This window comes from Phyllobates terribilis, unplaced genomic scaffold, assembly GCF_046119375.1.
Source record: "Phyllobates terribilis strain yellow unplaced genomic scaffold, ASM4611937v1 Scaffold_3__8_contigs__length_932513732, whole genome shotgun sequence".
Classification (NCBI taxonomy): Eukaryota; Metazoa; Chordata; class Amphibia; order Anura; family Dendrobatidae; genus Phyllobates; species Phyllobates terribilis.
Window position 1 is genome coordinate 684534142 of NW_027362763.1, and position 18090 is coordinate 684552231.

Genomic DNA, 18090 nt, shown 5'->3' on the forward strand with positions numbered 1-18090 from the left:
AGTGCACTATGCCGGGCTCAAGGTCCAAGAGAACCAGGCAGGACTGCCATTATGCACTCTGTACAGCCTGCAGCAATACTCTCCCAAGTGGCAGCACGTACCCGCACTGCCAGGACTGCATCCAGACTACTGTGCCAGAGCCCCAAGAAGCCCCTGCCAATGCCTCGGTGTCTAATGCCACGCCAGAATGGGTCACTCAGATGTCGCAATCTATGACGCAGTCTAGAGATAACCTAACCTCCACATTGCTTCTGGCTCTGCAGAGTCATGCCTCGGCTATGAACGCTACCCAGCAAAGGGAAGGCTCGACTCAGGGACATGACAACCAGGGCACATCCACGTCTAGGTCAGGACACAAGGGGACCCACAGGTCACGTTCATCTGCGTCATCCCATAGCACACGGTCATCCCCTTCTAGAGGGAGACACCGTAGTTCCAGATAATCTAGACCAGGGGTCCTCAAACTTTTTAAACAGGGGGCCAGTTCACGGTCTCTCAGACCATTGGAGGGCCGGAATATAGTTTTAAAAAAAAAAACTATGAACAAATTCCTATGCACACTGCACATATCTTATTTTGAAGTAAAAAAAAAAAAACAATACAGGAACAAATACAATATTTAAAATGAAGAACAAGTAAAGTTAAATCAACCGGTATTTCAATAGGTAGGTAACTGTACCCAATAGGCAGCATAGGTCCCCAATAGGCAGGTAAATGTCCCCAATGGGCAGCATAGGTCCCCAATGGGCAGGTAAATGTTCCCAATAGGCAGGCTGTTTCCCCCTTATAATGCCATATGCAGGCTGTTCCCCCCCTTATAATGCCCCATGCTGGATGCCACCCCCCATATAATGCCCCATGCTGGATGCCACCCCCCATATAATGCCCCATGCTGGATGCCACCCCCCATATAATGCCCCATGCTGGATGCCACCCCCCATATAATGCCCCATGCAAGATATCACTCCCCTGTCTTTATAATGCCCCATGCAGCATGTCACCCCACCCCCCATATAATGCCCCATGCAGCATGTCACCCCACCCCCCATATAATGCCCCATGCAGCATGTCACCCCACCCCCCATATAATGCCCCATGCAGCATGTCACCCCACCCCCCATATAATGCCCCATGCAGCATGTCACCCCCCTCATATAATGCCCCATGCAGCATGTCACCCCCCCCATATAATGCCCCATGCAGCATGTCACCCCCCCCCATATAATGCCCCATGCAGCATGTCACCCCCCCCCCATATAATGCCCCATGCAGCATGTCACCCCCCCCCATATAATGCCCCATGCAGCATGTCACCCCCCCCCATATAATGCCCCATGCAGCATGTCACCCCCCCCATATCATGCCCCATGCAGGATGTCACCCCCCCCCCCATGTAATGACCTATGCCGCCATACATAAAAAAAAAAAAAAAAAAATCCAATACTCACCTCACTTCTCACTTGCTGCCGCTGCTCTACTCTGGTCTGGACTCCAGCGTCGCGGCTGCGTTGTCCCGCTCTGCGCTGCCTGTGACGGCACTCGGGAGGGCGCGGTGTAAAGAAGTCATCGCGCATTCTGACCTGAGACGTCACAGGAAGCGCACAGCAGGAAGACAGCGGATCTGCAGAGGCACGGGGAGAGGTAAGTATCCGCCTGCCGGGGCCCAGAGCAAGGGGGGGGGGGGGGGGGGCTTGCAATGGCACCGCTCTCCTCTCCTCCGCCCATAGCCCGGCGGGCCGGATAAAAGTCCTCCGCGGGCCGTAGTTTGAGGACCCCTGATCTAGACCGTCCCCTACCAGGGACAGACAATGCAGTTCTCCGCAGCGATCCCCGACCAGAGAAGGCCTCCACCCTGGTTCACCCAGCAGGAGACTCCTTAGCGATACACAGGATTCGGAGGGCATCTGTGATTCCAACTCCGACAAGGAAACTGAAGGGTCCCTAATCCCAATCCCCCCTAGCAATACAGCGCTAGTTGAGGACGTAATATCGTCCATCCATCGGGTACTGGACATTTCTGATCCGCCCCCGGAGGCACCACAACACAAGATTTCCTTTGAAGGACTTCTGAAGCCGCCTAAAGTCTTTTGACCACCCAGAGTTTAAGTCAATCCTTAAAAAGCAGTTCTCACAGCCCGAGAAGAAGTTTACTGATAGCAAATATCTGGAGGTGCGGTACCCCTTCCCACAGGAGACCACCAAGGAATGGACAGATCCACCCGAAGTGGATCCCCCAGTCTCTAGGCTAGCAGCACAGTCACTCCTTTCACTGCCAGATAGCTCAACCCTCAGGGACACAGCAGACCAGCAGGTAGAACGTATGGCTTGTTCAATTTTCGAGGCCGCAGGGGCCTCCCTGGCTCCCGCGTTCGCCTCAGTTTGGGCTGCCAAGGCCATCCTGGCTTGGGTCCAAAATTTACAAGCTAGCCTACAAGTATCTGCTCCTGAGCTGTCGGACCAAGCGGCCCAAATAGCAGTTAGAGCTGCATGAAGCATGTAATCTGCTACGAATTCTGCAAGGGGTGCAGCGGGGATAGCATCAAACGCCATCATGATTCGGCGTATCCTCTGGCTGCGGGAATGGAAAGCAGATGCAGCCTCAAAGAAGTCCCTCACGCACCTCCCGTACCTCAGTGGTCGACATTTTGGTGAACAGTTGGACACGATGATATCCAACGCCACCAGGGGTAAGAGTACCTCTCTCCCCCAACTGAAACCCAAACGCACTTACAAGAAGCGCAACCAAACACGATTCCGATCCCTTCGGAACTCTTCGGGCTGGTCCGTCTCGCGGCCAGCACAAAATAGCAACCACTCCCTACGCAGGAACAACTCGCGGTCGACGCAAAAGTCGGACAAGACCTGGCAGTCAAAAGCAGGCCAGTCAAAGTTCAAAGGAGGAAAATCTCAGACTTCCTCCTCATGACTCAAGGACTCCGGAAGACACCCCACCTGTAGGCGGACGACTTTTGCTCTATCATCAAGTCTGGCTGCCTATTACAGAAGACAGGTGGGTCAGGGAACTAGTGTCTACGGGATACAAGATAGAGTTCACTTCCAACCCACCAAACAGACTCTTTCTTTCTGTTCCCCCAAAACCGCCAGCCAAGGCTTGTGCCTTCCGTCAAGCGGTCTTCTCGCTTCTTCAGGTAGGAGTCATAGTACCGGTCCCCGCGGCCGAGCGCTTCCGAGGGTTCTACTCCAATTTATTCGTAGTCCCCAAGAAAGGAGGCGGCATAAGGCCCATACTGGACCTAAAACAGCTCAACAAATATGTACGGGTATGTCACTTCCGCATGCAGTCCCTTCAGTCCATCATTGCGTCCATGGAAAAGGGAGAATTTCTCGCCTCCATAGACCTATAATATGTATACCTGCATATACCAATTGCACCCGCCCATCAGAGATTTCTCAGGTTCGCAATCGACCAGGACCACTACCAGTTCGTGGCTCTCCCGTTTGGTAAACACTCTGGGAGCCGTGGCGAGTCCAAAGTCATGGCAGCCACCATGGACGTCGTGCACTCCAGAGGCATAGTAGTCGTTCCATACCTGGACGATCTCCTTATCAAGGCTCCCACTTTCAAGGACTGCGAGCTCAGTGTCTCAATCGACACTGAGACGCCTTGGTTGGTTAGTCAACCTACAAAAGTCATCACCAACCCCGAATCCATCTCTGACCTTCCTGGGAAAGCTATTCAACACCTTCAGGGGTCTAGTGCTCCTTCCCAAGGACAAAGCACTGCCTCTCCGTCTAGGAGTTCGCACTCTCCTCAGCAAACCCCCTCGATCTCTCCGGTTTGCCATGAGAGTCCTCGGCAGGATGGTAGCGGCAATAGAAGCGGTTCCATTTGCCCAGCTTCACCTCAGGCCTCTCCAACTAGCCATCCTCAAGTCGTGGGACAGGAACCCTTTTTCTCTCGACAGGGAGTTCCAGCTGACGTGGTCAACCAGGAGGTCCCTGCACTGGTGGCTCAAGCCAACCTCACTAACAAAGGGGAAATCCTTTCTCACGGGCCAATGGAAGGTTCTGACCACCGACACGAACCTGACGGGTTGGGGTGCGGAGCACCTACACCACAGAGTAAGTGGTCCCCAGCGGAAGCGACCATGCCCATCAACATCTTGGAAATTCGTGGCATCCTCCTGGCGTTGAGAGCCTTCCATCACTTACTGGCAGCCTCTCACATCAGAGTACAGTCGGACAATGCCACGGCTGTGGCATATGTGAATCACCAAGGGGGGGACCCGCAGTGCCCAGGCAATGCGAGAAGTGACACACATTCTCCACTGGGAGGAAGACACAGGTTCGGTTCTCTCTGCGGAACACATTCCGGGTGTGGACAACTGGGAAGCAGACTTCCTCAGCCGGCAAGGAATGGACTCGGGAGAGTGGTCTCTCCATCCCAAAGTTTTTCACCAGATCTGCCATCGCTGGGGAACTCCGGACGTGAACCTAATGGCATACCACTTCAATGCCAAGGTCTCCAACTTCATGGCCAGAACTCACGACCCGCGGGCGCTAGGAGCGGACGCCCTGGTTCAGGACTGGACCCAGTTCCAGCTCCTGTACATTTTTCCACCTCTCCCCCTGATATCCAGAGTGGTGAGGAAGATCATAGAATCATAGAATGGAAGAGTTGGAAGGGACCTCCTGGGTCATCTGGTCCAACCCCCTGCTCAAAGCAGGATTCACTAAATCATCTCAGACAGATGTCTGTCCAGCCTCTGTTTGAAGACGTCCATTGAAGGGGAACTCACCACCTCTCGTGGCAGCCTGTTCCACTCAATCACCCTAACTGTCAAAAAGTTTTTTCTAATATCTAATCTGTGTCTCCTCCCATTTAGTTTCATCCCATTGCTTCTAGTCTTTCCCTGTGCAAATGAGAATAAAGATGATCCTTCTACAATGTGACAGCCCTTGACATATTTGTAGACAGCTATTAAGTCTCCTCTCAGTCTTCTTTTTTGCAAGCTAAACATTCCCAAATCCTGCAACCGTTCCTCATAGGACATGGTTTGCAGACCAGTCACCATTCTGGTCGCTCTTCTCTGAACTTGTTCCAGTTTGTCTATGTCTTTTTTAAAATGTGGTGCCCAAAACTGTACACAGTATTCCAGATGAGGTCTGACCAAAGAGTAAAGACCGATAATGACTTCACGTGATCTAGACTGTATGCTTCTGTTAATACATCCCAGAATTGTATTTGCCTTTTTTGCTGCTGCATCACACTGTTGACTCATGTTCAGTCTATGATCTATTAGTATACCTAAGTCTTTTTCACATGTACTGTTGCTTAGCTCTATTCCTCCCATTCTGTATATGCTTTTTTCATTTTTATTGCCCAGATGTAGTACTTTGCATTTTTCCCTGTTAAAAACCATTCTGTTGGTTGCTGCCCACTGCTCCAGTTTATTTAGGTCTTTTTGAATCCTCTCTCTCTCTTCTCTAGTATTAGCTATCCCACCTAGCTTTGTGTCATCAGCAAATTTAATCAGTTTACCCTCAATTCCTTCATCTAAATCATTGATGAAGATGTTGAACAATACAGGTCCCAGGACAGAGCCCTGTGGTATCCCACTTGAGACATTCATCCAGCTGGATGTGAAGCCATTTACAACCACCCTTTGAGTCCGATCACTAAGCCAGTTATGAATCCACCTAACAGTTGCCTGGTCCATTGCATACTTGGTCATTTTTTCAATAAGGATGGTGTGAGATACTTTGTCAAATGCTTTGCTGAAGTCAAGATATACTATATCTACAGCATTTCCCTGATCCACCCAGTCAGTGATTCTGTCATAGAAGGAAATTAAGTTAGTCTGACATGAGTTGTTAGTTACAAACCCATGCTGACTCTGGTTAATCACTTCATTCTTATCCAGGTACTTACATACATGATGTTTAATAATTTGTTCAAAGATCTTTCCTGGTATAGAAGTCAGACTCACCGGTATATAGTTCCCTGGGTCCACCTTCTTCCCCTTTTTGAAGATAGGAACAACATTTGCTCTTCTCCAGTCTTCTGGGACTTCTCCTGTTCTCCAAGAATTTTCAAAGATTATGGAGAGTGGTTCTAAAATTTCTTCTACGATCTCCTTCAGTACTCTGGGGTGTAATTCATCTGGACCTGGAGACTTGAACTCATTTATGTTAGCTAAATATTCCCTCACAATCTTTGTTTACAGATAACTTGGATTCTTCTATTCCTTTAAAAGGACAGTGAAAATCAGTTGATGTTACATTTTCTTTCTGAGAGAAAACAGATGCAAAATAGGAATTAAAAAGTTCGGCCTTCTCAACATCCTCTCTTACCATTTCTCCATTTTCATCCTGTAAAAATCCTATAGCATCTTTGACTTTTCTTTTACTTTTGACATACCCCCAAAATCCTTTTTTATTGCTTTTGACATCTCTTGCAAGCCTTAATTCATTGTAAGCTTTAGCTAACCTGATACGTGCCCTGCAGGATCTGCAGACTGCATTATAATCTTCTTTAGATATGCCTCCCTCTTTCCATTTAATAAACATTTCTTTCTTTCTTTTTAGCATGTGTTTAAGTTCTGTGTTCATCCATCCTGGTTTCCTTAAATGCTTCCCATTCTTCCTACTTTTCGGGATTGTTAACGATTGTGCTTTGAGAATCTCATTTTTAAAAATTTCCCATCCTTCCTGGACATTTTTGTCCTTAAGGACATCCAGCCATTGGATCCCTCCTATTCTCTTTCTGAGTCTCTTAAAATCTGCCTTTCTAAAATCTAACCTTGAAGTTTGAGTCTTCACATGTCTTCCTCCTCTAGTTATCCAAAATTCTATAATAGCATGATCGCTGCCTCCTAGGGTCCCAGCCACCTTTACCTCCGCAACCATTTCCTCCCTGTTTATAAGGATTAGATCCAAAGTAGCAGATCCCCTTGTTTTCTCCCCTACCTTTTGGAAGATAAAGTTGTTAGCAAGAGAGGATAAGAATTTGCTTGACCTGTTAGTTTTACTTGAGAGAGATTCCCAACAAATGTCTGGATAGTTGAAATCTCCCATGACCACTACGTCATATTTTTTGGAGAACTTGGTCATTTGATACATAAAGAGTTCATCCATATCTTCAGCTTGCCCAGGTGGCCTGTAGTAAATGCCTACAATGGTGTCCTTTCCGTTGTTCTCTCCTTGTATTCTTACCCAAACAGTTTCCACAGAACTCCCAGTCTCTGAAGCATCAATCTCTGTGCAGATATACGCTTTTCTAACATACAATGCGACACCTCCTCCTCGTTTATCAATTCTGTTTCTTGCAAATAAGTTGTATCCTTTTAGCCTTTTATTCCAATCATGTGTATCGTCCCACCAAGTTTCAGTGATTCCAATGACATCATATTTCTTTTCCTGCATTAGTAGTTCCAATTCTCCTTGTTTGTTGCCCATGCTTTGTGCATTTGTATAAAAACATTTTAGTTTGTGATTGGTTTCTCTTCCTCCCATATTTTTATTATTTAAATTGTTTTGTCTTTGTTCTTCCTTTCCACTTCCAGTAGCAGAGATCTCAATAGTATTTGTCAGCTGTATGGCTTTTTCTGGCCTTTTGCTTCCCTTCCCACATTGTTCTAGTTTAAAGCTCTCCTGATGAGTGTAGCAAGGCGACTTCCAAATACATGTTTTCCAGTCTTCGTAAGGTGCACCCCATCTCTAGCAAGTAGTCCATCGTATAGGTAATTCATCCCGTGATCCAGAAATCCAAATCCTTGTTGACGGCACCATCGACGTAGCCAGTTGTTCACCTGTAGAATCTTATTCCACCTCATTGTTCCATGGTCATCCACTGGGAGGATGGATGAGAAGACCACCTGCGCTCCCAATTCTTTCACTTTCTTGCCTAAGCCTTCAAAGTCACTGCAGATGGTTTCCAGGTCCTTTCTTGCGGTGTCATTTGTCCCCACATGTATTAGCAGGAATGGGTAGTGATCTGTATGTCTGAAGAGTCTTGATATCCTGTCAGACACATCTTTAATTTTTGCTCCTGGAAGACAGCACATTTCTCTTGAGGTTATGTCTGGTCTGCAGATAGCGGCCTCTGTTCCTCTTAACAGGGAATCCCCCATGACCACCACTCTCCGTTTTTTCTTCACAACATTCTTCTTTCTCCATCCAGGAGGATTCTGAGGGCTTACAAGGTTATTCATTGCTGGCAAAGTCTTATTTTGCTGTATTTCTTCATGGTTCTCCTGTGTGAGAGCCTGGTACTGGTTCCTGAGCAGTATGGGTGCTGACTGCCTCTCGATCCTCCTGCTTCTGTGGGTCACATGCTTCCATTCCTCTGTTTCGTCAGGTGCAGTTCGAATTTCTTCTCTTTCTGAATCATGAAGAGATAATTCTGCTCTGTCTAAGAACTCTTCACCTTCCTTAATGATTTTCAAGGTAGTTAACCTCTCTTCTAGATTTCGCAACTTTTCCTCCAACAGGGACACAAGCTTGCATTTCTGGCATGTGAAGTTTGGCTTTTCCACTGGCAAGTCTGTGAACATGTAGCAGGATATGCAGCTCACCAAATGGCTCCTGGACTCTTCCATGTTCTTACTGTTAATGTTCTGAAAACAGTGAAAAATGCTTCAAAATGCCTAACGGCGCGCGGTTTACCGATGTCCTCTTTTCAGCTCCAACAGCCAAAATCCAGTGTTCTTTGAGCTCGCGGAGACTCTTCACTTACCCCAAAATGCAGTGGAAATATGCAAATTATCTCCTCAGGACTCCTCCCCTGGTTTGGAGATCAAGCAAGAGGGAGTTCCAACCATCCTAATTGCACCGGACTGGCCCAGACGTACATGGTACGCCGACATCGTACAGCTCACAGCAGACGTCCCCTGGCGTCTCCCCGACCGCCCGGATCTTCTGTCACAAGGCCCGTTCTACCAACAGAACTCAGGGGCCCTCAATTTGACGGCGTGGCCATTGAGACCTGGGTACTAACACAGTCAGGTTTCTCGCCGGACATCATTGTAACCTTGATCAGGGCACGGAAGCCAACATCTGCTAAGATTTATTACCGTGCCTGGAAAGCCTTCTTTACCTGGTGCGAATCTCGTGGCCAGACCCCATTCCCTTATTCCCTCCCCAGGGTACTTGGGTTTCTCCAATCGGGTCTGGAGGCCAGACTGTCCCTGGCCTCCCTTAAGAGCCAGGTGTCCGCTCTCTCAGTGCTTTTTCAGAGGCGCATTGCTAACAAGGCGCAAGTAAGGACATTTCTTCAGGGAGTTTCCCAATTGGTTCCCCCCTACAGACGACCACTAGAAACGTGGGACCTCAACCTGGTGCTGACAGCATTGCAGGAAACACCCTTTGGACCCCTTAGGGAAGTCCCACTCCGCCTTCTATCCCAGAAAGTGGTTTTCCTGGTGGCAATCACCTCGATACGCAGGGTGTCTGAACTGACAGCACTCTCCTGCAGACGGCCCTTCCTGGCTTTTTACCAGGACAAGGTAGTTCTCCGTACGGTCCCATCCTTCCTTCCGAAGGTTGTGTCCAACTTCCACCTCAATGAGGAAATTTCACTGCCATCCCTCTGTCCGGTCCCGGTTCATAGAGTGGAGAAGGCTCTGCATACGCTTGACCTTGTCAGGGCATTAAGTATCTATGTGTCTAAGACTGCGCCCTTCCGGAAGTCTGATTCTCTTTTCCTTCTGGAAGGCGGCCGCAAGGGTCTGCCAGCTTCCAAAGCTACCCTTGCCAGGTGGATCAAATCCACCATACAAGAGGCCTACCGCCTCAAAAATTCTCCTCTTCCAGCAGGTATTACGGCACACTCTACACGTGCAGTAGGGGCCTCCTGGGCTATTCGGCACCAGGCTTCGGCACAACAAGTGTGTAAGGCAGCCACCTGGACAAGCCTACATACGTTTACCAAACACTACAGGGTTCATACCCAGTCCTCAGCAGACGCAAGCCTGGGTAGATGGGTTCTGCAGGCAGCGGTGCCCCAATTGTAGGGGCCCCATCTACACAATATTCATCCATTGCTTCCCACCCAGGGACTGCTTTGGGACGTCCCATGGTCCTGTGTGCCCCAATGAGGCTACAGAGTAGAGGAGATTTTTGTGTACTCACCGTAAAATCTCTTTCTCTTAGCCTCTAATTGGGGGACACAGCTCCCACCCTGTCGCCCGTTCCGGGCCGTTATTATGTTGAGTTCTCATTGTTTTTTTGAGCTCATACATAGTTGCCTTCTTATAGGCATGGTTATGTTATCCATGTTATGTTCCTCCTAATGCTTTTGCACAAAACTGGAGAAGGCTGATGCCGTCCGGGGGTGTATACTGCAGAGGAGGAGCCACGGTTAATCTTTTTCAGATTATGCATAGTATCGCCTCCTAGTGGACAGCAGCATAACACCCATGGTCCTGTGTCCCCCAATTAGAGGCTAAGAGAAAGATTTTACGGTGAGTACACCAAAATATCCTTTTATGTGCCACCGTCTATTTTCTGTTGTACCTTGCGACTGTTGTCTTTTCTGCCTCCCTAGCTTGCACCATGGCCCCTCTTCTCAGGGAAAATCCCATAGATTGGCCATCATTGTGTGAGTAGGGTGTAATCTATGGGATTCTCCAGTGCAGCTCCCTTTGGCGTCTCCCCACCCAGCTGCATTGACCAGTCAGAGGAAGCCTGTCCGTATTTGATGCCACCCACGTTTCGGGCAGAATGAAATTACTAAGCGGTTCCAATCATATGGAGTCCGATCAGTCTACTGCAGCTTGTTAAGAGAAATGAATGGCCGTTCAATATGCTACATAGTTACCTTCAAACTCCTGGTTTTCTATGTAAGGTGCTGGTCCCCATATTCTAACTGTGCCGTCATCAGAAGCGCTGGCCATCAGCGAGGGAATCTGTGGGTTCCAACTCACACAGTTTACGGTGCGCGTGTGTCCAGTCAGCTCCGCGATGGGTAACTCACTGCGTTTGTGCCAGACATATACCTTATGATCTGTAGGGAAACAAGCAAATATTCTTAAAATTAACCCCTTCACCACCTTGGCATTTTCAGGGTTTTTTTCCCCTCTGATCACACAGAAAACACCTCCCCTTGAGAAAGCGACAATCTATTTACGCAAAACGCGCGTCGGGGGCTAGTGGGGGGGGGGGGGTTTTCATCCCCACCCGGTTTTTGTTCCTGTCCAGTTCCCACTGGGATAACAATGCTTTGATATTTCTTTAAATTGGCACTGGGCACACTACAATACAGCAATGGGAAGGTCTTAAGCACTACTTCCCTTGTGGATGGTTTGCCTGCACACTTCCCAGTATATACTTACTAAAGATCTAGCAAACCGCTCGGCTGGCACCTTAAATCTTCTTGCACTTTACTGAGAAACACTGCTCAAATAACTGCAGAAGCTGGCGAACCCTCCATGGCTGGTGTTCATGTTCATCTGTCCTGTTCTTAAATGGTTTTACCACATGTGATTTTTTGCATTGTATTTAATTATTTTCTGATTATACCATATACTCCTTTTTCCTCCTTTGTTTCTTTATATAGTTTTCGGAGTGGTATCTAGTTATGGGTCGCAGCATCTACTTATGATGCTGCGGACCCGTAATTATGTTACGAATGGGTTTTTGGTTACTCATATACCTTATGATCTGTAGGGAAACAAGCAGCAGATATTCTTAAAATTCACCACCTTGGGGGATATTCAGTTTTTGTTTTTTGCTCCCCTTCTTCCTAGAGCCATAAGAACTTTTTTATTTTTCCGTCAATATAGCCATATGATGGCTTGTTTTTTGAGGGACGAATTGTACTTTTGAGCGACACCAGTGATTTTACCATATAGTGTACAGGAAAAAAAAAATTCAAAGTGCGGTGAAATTGCTAAAAAAAAAAAAAAAAAAAAAAAAAAAAAAGTGCAATCCCACAATTGTTTTTTGGCTTTTTTTTTTTTTTTATTTACCATGATCAATAAATGCTAAAACTGACCTGCCATTAAGATTCTACAGGTCATTATGAGTTCGCAAAGTGTAGGTTTTTTTATTATTATTATTATTTAAGTGGTGAAAAAAAATCCCCAAATTTGTAAGAAAAAGGAAAAAATTTCCATATGTCATTTTCCGAGACCTGTAGAGTCTCCATTTTTCGGGATTTGGGGCCGGGTGAGGGCTTATTTTTTGCACGCTGAGCTGACGTTTTTATTGATACCATTTTGGGGTAGATACGATGTTTTGATAGTGTGTTATTGTTTTTTTGGTTGCCACAACATTACAATTTCGCATTGGGAGCTGGGAGACGCTGCTGATGCAGACTCCGACAAACACTGCGTAGCTATTGAAAGAGACGGGTGTATGAAACCCGACGGGAGCACATACTACCTGCCAAATGTCCGGTGGACACCACATCAGCAGCGCCTGGTGTGAAGTGACCCCTTTAATTTCTGGGACGGATGGCACAAGTAAATTCCAATACCACAAGTACAGAAAACCCAGGTAATGAAGCAGAAGAGAAGCGGTAGCGCGTTACCTTCACTGCCGCTAGCGATGAAGTCTTCGTTATGACCGCCGAAGCACGAGTGTATTGTGTAGAAGCCCTGCGTCACGCCTTGGTATTTTCTCACTAAAACTCGGTCTTGCAAATCCCATAAGTGAACACCCTGCAGGAAAAACGGGGAAAAGGCCATCAAAAGCAGAATTTAAAGGTCTTAAATATACCATTGGTGCTGGTTCAGCAATGTCGGTGGAGAGTCGGCCGGTGGCTGCCTGTCATGAGCGCTGCAGCCAATCAGCGCCTGCCCACGGACCCAGCGTCGAGGGACATGTGAGCGAAGCAGCCTAACCGCAACCATTCATTGGCTGCAGCACTTGATTATGCCACACGAGCCGCTGACATTGCTGGACCGGTGACAGTCGATTTAATTTTTTGTTTGTTTCAAGCATATTAAAAGGGGGCGTCCAAGTACTGGACAACCCATTTAATTTCATATTTTCTCCTTAATAGTACTCGGGGCTCCTATTTTGCAGTTACAAGACCCCACGAATCTCCCAAATAGATGTAATTCTAAAACACATTTCCAGTTTTAAGCGAATACATGTCGCACGTACCAAACATTCGGCACGTGGTTAGTTTTATCCTGACCTGAGTATAAAAGATATCCGCCTGTTAGATGCTTATTTGGTCGCCTGTCTCTCCCGACTTCCCTATAAATAAACCTGCACCATTGGCTGATCTAACCTTAGAATTTCACTGGGGTGGAGAGGACAAGCAGCTGTCAGAGAGGAAGAGACCGGCCGAGGTCAAGTCCAACTTGCGAGACCGGCCGAGGTCAAGTCCAACCTGCGAGACCGGCCGAGGTCAAGTCCAACCTGCGAGACCGGCCGAGGTCAAGTCCAACCTGCGAGACCGGCCGAGGTCATCATTTCTCCAAGATGGCAGATGTTGGGGGACAATCTGAATGCCCCAAGGAAAAAGCTAAAGTTGTTTTCTTCTCCCCTCATGCCCGTTCATTACATGCATATTATAGAGACCAGAGCGCGCAGGGCGAGGGCTTACCTGAGTAGCTACATTTAACAATGCTAGCCTTCCATTTTTTGATATTGTAAATGACATGATAGGATGGTCTTCTTGTACTCTGAAACAGACAGAAGTAGGGGGTTAAAATGGCGCGAGATCCGCCAAACTCTGCATAAAAGAGACCCCTATAATGCCCAGCTAATAGACCCAGACACAAGAGGGCAGATCTCACATGTTTCTATCTGTAAGGTCCTCAAAGTTATAGCCTCGGATTCTCTGGTGAGTGTCGGATGCCAGGACAGTCTTGCCATCACTTAGGCACCACAGACATTGCACTCTCACACCTTCCCAGGAGTCCAGAAGGTTCCCATCCAGATCCTGCGGTTGGAAAGAGAAAAAAATAGATAAAAAAAAAAAAAAATTAAATGTACGATTGCTGGGACTCCATAGATCTCCAAATTCCTCTGAATGCAGCAGTAGTGACCAGTGCGACCACAGTGTCCGTCAGGGTCTGCTCCACTCACACTGGGGACTATGGGACTCCAGAGATCTTACATGTATCCTCCACCATGTGGATAAGTGTTTATGGACAGTCCCTGTAACTGCTGATTTCTGTGTGGTTGTTGTATCAGTGGTCTCCAGATAGTGGTATGCAACAGGTTAAAGACCACTGGTGTATGGGACAACTGCGGTACTTACACACTGGTAGAACTGTCCACGTTGGCCGCCGGTCACAAATCTCTTTCCATCTGGGTTCCAGGCCACGCTAGTCAGACTGTCTTCATGAGATTGGCTCATTTTTGTCCTTAGTTCCCCAGTCTGGAAGAAGACAGATGTAAATCATAGACGTCAGGAGCATCACAGGCTCCGGCCCTCACAACAGATCATATTTCCAGCCGAGTTCACATCAGGTCAGGACACGGTGCAAGAAGTAGTGGAGCAACTACCGAGGAAATTCTGCAACTTTATACTACACCTTCCTCCCTTCAGTGTCTTTAATATGTCTAGTTAGGAGCACAAACTAAAAGTTTAGAGAGTTTACATAAAAAGTCGTGTCATATGTACATATACTAATCCTGAGTTACATCCTGTATTATACTCCAGAGCTGCACTCACTATTCTGCTGGTGCAGTCACTGTACATACATTACATTACTAATCCTGAGCTACATCCTGTATAATACTCCAGAGCTGCACTCACTATTCTGCTGGTGGAGATACACTATATCTCAGGATCAGTAGAGGAGAGGTAATATTAGGTCTGTTCTCTTTCTTGCGTAGGCCGCCTGCTCAGGCTTCGGTTTTCGCACGTTCCCTGGTTTCTTACCGACCACAGTGATGGGATCTCACCTGTACGTTCCACAGCCAGAGCTCGGAGCAGTCGTCTGGACCACAGGCCACCAGATAATTGTCATCCGGGCTCCAGGCTAGGTAGGACACCCCGTACGCATGGCCTTCTAATGTTTTAAGTAGCTTTAGCTGGTGAGTGTCCTGAGAGTGAAAGACAAGAGACATTTAATTGCAGCTTCTTGGCATTAAAGGGGACGGCTGACTGCTTGCAGTTTTGGCAATTAGAACAAAGACTTTTTTCATGCTTTTAGTCCCCTCTGCCTGCTGCTCCCTGTACTGGTGAACACAACACACAATGGTGGGTTATTGATTTATTACATTTTGAGGTTTCCAAAAAGTTTATGAATACACCAGAGAATATCCGCAAATGGATACCAGTATTGTCTATGGCGTGTTGTTGCAGGAGCAGACGCCAGCTGAAACATACCGCCAACATCCAGCCAAGTGTTCACTCTGATCTCTGCCATTAAACCCTATTAGATACTGCGGTCGATAATGAACGCGGCATCTAGGTGGTTAAAAGGGAAATATGCATCCGTCACTCTGCGGCCCCCCTTTTAAAGGGGCTTTATTTATTTTCACCCACTTTTTTACAAGCCACTAAACCAAGTAATTATAGAGAGAATCAAACATTCATCGAGTGACTAAATGACAAGTCACTGTAGGCGGGAGCGGCAGAGAACACCCAGTTATGGGCGGATGTGATTACGTAGGGTGAGGAGTCATGGCGGCAGCTGGGACAGAGCTTTATTCAATCCTGGGCCCCTCCTATAACACCGGCTCACTCCTGTAAGATTTCTATGCACAATTAACATTCCTGTCTGGTTACGGCTCTTATGGGAGGGAACGCTGACCTCCTTCATGAGGCTGTAATTAACCCGAGCACTTCACAACAACGTAACCCGATGACAAGAACTGGTTTAGTCTCCACTGCTGGGGAAATCACCAGGTCCTAAAACTCCTGTGCAGTCTTAATAATCAGAAATCCAATTGGGCACGTGCCCCCCGGCCAGGGGGGGGGTGGAAAGGAGTGCTGCGGTGCCAAATACAGCAGTCATTTTTTTGGGCTGCAGTGGACATGCCCCGGAAAACGTACCACCAACACACGTCATTGTGTTCATCATTTCCACACTTACTGGATCGACCTGCCATATTATAACAGTTGTGTCCTTTGATCCCGTCGCTAGTTTAGTGCCATCGTTGGAGAACTTGCAGAACCAAACTTCGTTGCAGTGCTCCGTGAGGACTTGCTGGGTGAAGCATGGAAACTGTTTCCTGAGATCAGAAGGAATGAATGAGAGCGGAATGAAATAAAAAGGAAAAGCGACAAAATATTTACAGCTTAAGAATGACTTCAACCTAAGCCTCAAGTGCAGAATGTTCCTATAACCGGAATATATAGTCGCCTGCTTTACATAAACACTTTAACCCCTTCAGGTCCAGGCAGCAATTTGTCATTTTTATTTATTTATTAGCACTTTCGTTTTTTTTCTCTTCCTCTTTTAACAACCACAACATTTTAAATTTTTTTTATTTTTTTTTTCATTACTTTTCCGTCGACATTGTATGAGGGTTTGGTGTTTTTTTTTTGTTTTTGTTTTTTTTTTGCACGATAACTGAATGACAGCGTTCATTTTACCACGTAATGTACTGAAAAACCAGGAGGAAAAATATTCTAAAAGTGGGATAAAATGCTGAAAAATAAATAAATAAATAAATACAATTCTGCCATTGTTTCTTTTGGGCTTTGCTTTTATGGTAAACAAAAAATAAATTAAAATGTAATTAATATTATTTTTTTTTTTTAAAGTGATATCTGATCGGTCCAACTCCAAAGACAGTGTTAAGAATAAACAGAGGTGGCCGCTTACTCTTCTCGCCGGGTCAGGGGACCCTAGTTCTCTCCATTCAAGTGCGGGTCCTACAGATGAGCCATAGATCAATCTTAGACTCAGGTGAGACCCCCCTTTAGTGGCACATTACCCACCTGCTGCAGACGTGATCGATTAGCAGGGACACAGAGTCCAGATTATTGTCAAGTTTCGTGTTGTGGTAGAGGCACCGATCTCGCTGCAGCTCGACAGCCTGACGTAGTAGAGTTTGCAAACGTCTGGGTGGTAACATGACAGATGGCGGAAGGTATGCTGGAGAGAAGGGAAATAGGTAGATCGTCATTAACTAACACTTCATTTTGCAGATATAACACTTCAGAAGACTTACATAAATTACAGGTCAGCAGGACATGAGGCAGGGACACCTGTGTGGTAGTTGCAGGCTGCGCGCGACGCTAGTAAAACCTTAGCGATTCTTCCAGGGCTTAGCAGAGCGAACGTACAGAAATTAGTGCAAGACAATGTCCGTGCTGCAGTTGCAATTTAGTGAAGTCTAAAAAGTCAATGTACAACTTAATAGCCCCCTGCTGGCTTTTCAAAGTAGGTTTAAAAAAATCCAGCAGTGATAAAGCAGCCAGCCAGAGTCTGATTCATGCTGTGCGTACTCCGGGGGGCATGAATCTGCTTGTCGGGTGCCCTTTAAGTAGCCTCATTCCTACAGAAGCAGCCAGGTAATTGGTGTGTAGAGCCCACCGCACCTCCCGAGGCCCTTGGCATCGCAAGCCCCTCTCTTCCCCCACCATACACTGCCGCTTTGACATTTAAGAAATCCGCGTTCGCTTCGTGTGCACATAGCCTATTTTAATGCGTTTTTTTGCGGCGTATTTTCGCCGCGAAAAAGCATTAAAATTGCTTGTAATAGGTCTGCCATTTACTGCAATGCAAATACATGTGTGTTGTGCAGAGACTCTCCTCCAGACCCGGGTACCGTAGTACCTGTAAGTAAAAAAAAAGAAATAAAATGAAAAATAACTTTATACTCACCTTCTGATGGCCCCACTCTGCTCCCGGCGTCGCTGCTGACTCCGTGGCGGGTACCGGTAATGTAAAAGGACCTTCCATGACGTCAGCGGTCATGTGACAGCCAACGTCAGCGATGGTCCTTTTCCATTACCGGTACCCACCACGAAGCCAGCAGCGATGCCGGGAGCAGAGCGGGGGCCATCAGGTGGTGAGTATAAGGTTATTTTCTTACGTTTTAATTTTTTTTTAACATTATGTTGGTCACACAATATAAATCCATGCCGTTTGCATGGATTTATATTGTGTGGACAACTTTCAAGCACTTTTCCAAGTGATGCTAAGAATCGCTTGGAAAGCGCTTTAAAAAATGCTAAAAAAGACACTTGACAAACGCTTGTACCTGGCA

General features: G+C 47.0%; 1 protein-coding gene across 2 annotated transcripts in view; it reads right to left on the reverse strand.

The window, feature by feature from the left end:
* The window catches only part of WDR26 (WD repeat domain 26), a 52404-nt gene that overhangs the window by 10322 nt on the left and 23992 nt on the right, over window positions 1-18090 (reverse strand). For both annotated transcript variants that reach the window (XM_073671863.1, XM_073671862.1), the window contains exons 7-14: window positions 16817-16973; window positions 15966-16104; window positions 14830-14970; window positions 14180-14299; window positions 13713-13858; window positions 13520-13598; window positions 12494-12623; window positions 10781-10966 (exon numbers count right to left, since the gene is read on the reverse strand). In XM_073671863.1, coding sequence (XP_073527964.1) covers window positions 10781-10966; window positions 12494-12623; window positions 13520-13598; window positions 13713-13858; window positions 14180-14299; window positions 14830-14970; window positions 15966-16104; window positions 16817-16973 — 1098 coding nt within the window. The remainder of the gene's footprint in view (window positions 1-10780; window positions 10967-12493; window positions 12624-13519; window positions 13599-13712; window positions 13859-14179; window positions 14300-14829; window positions 14971-15965; window positions 16105-16816; window positions 16974-18090) is intronic.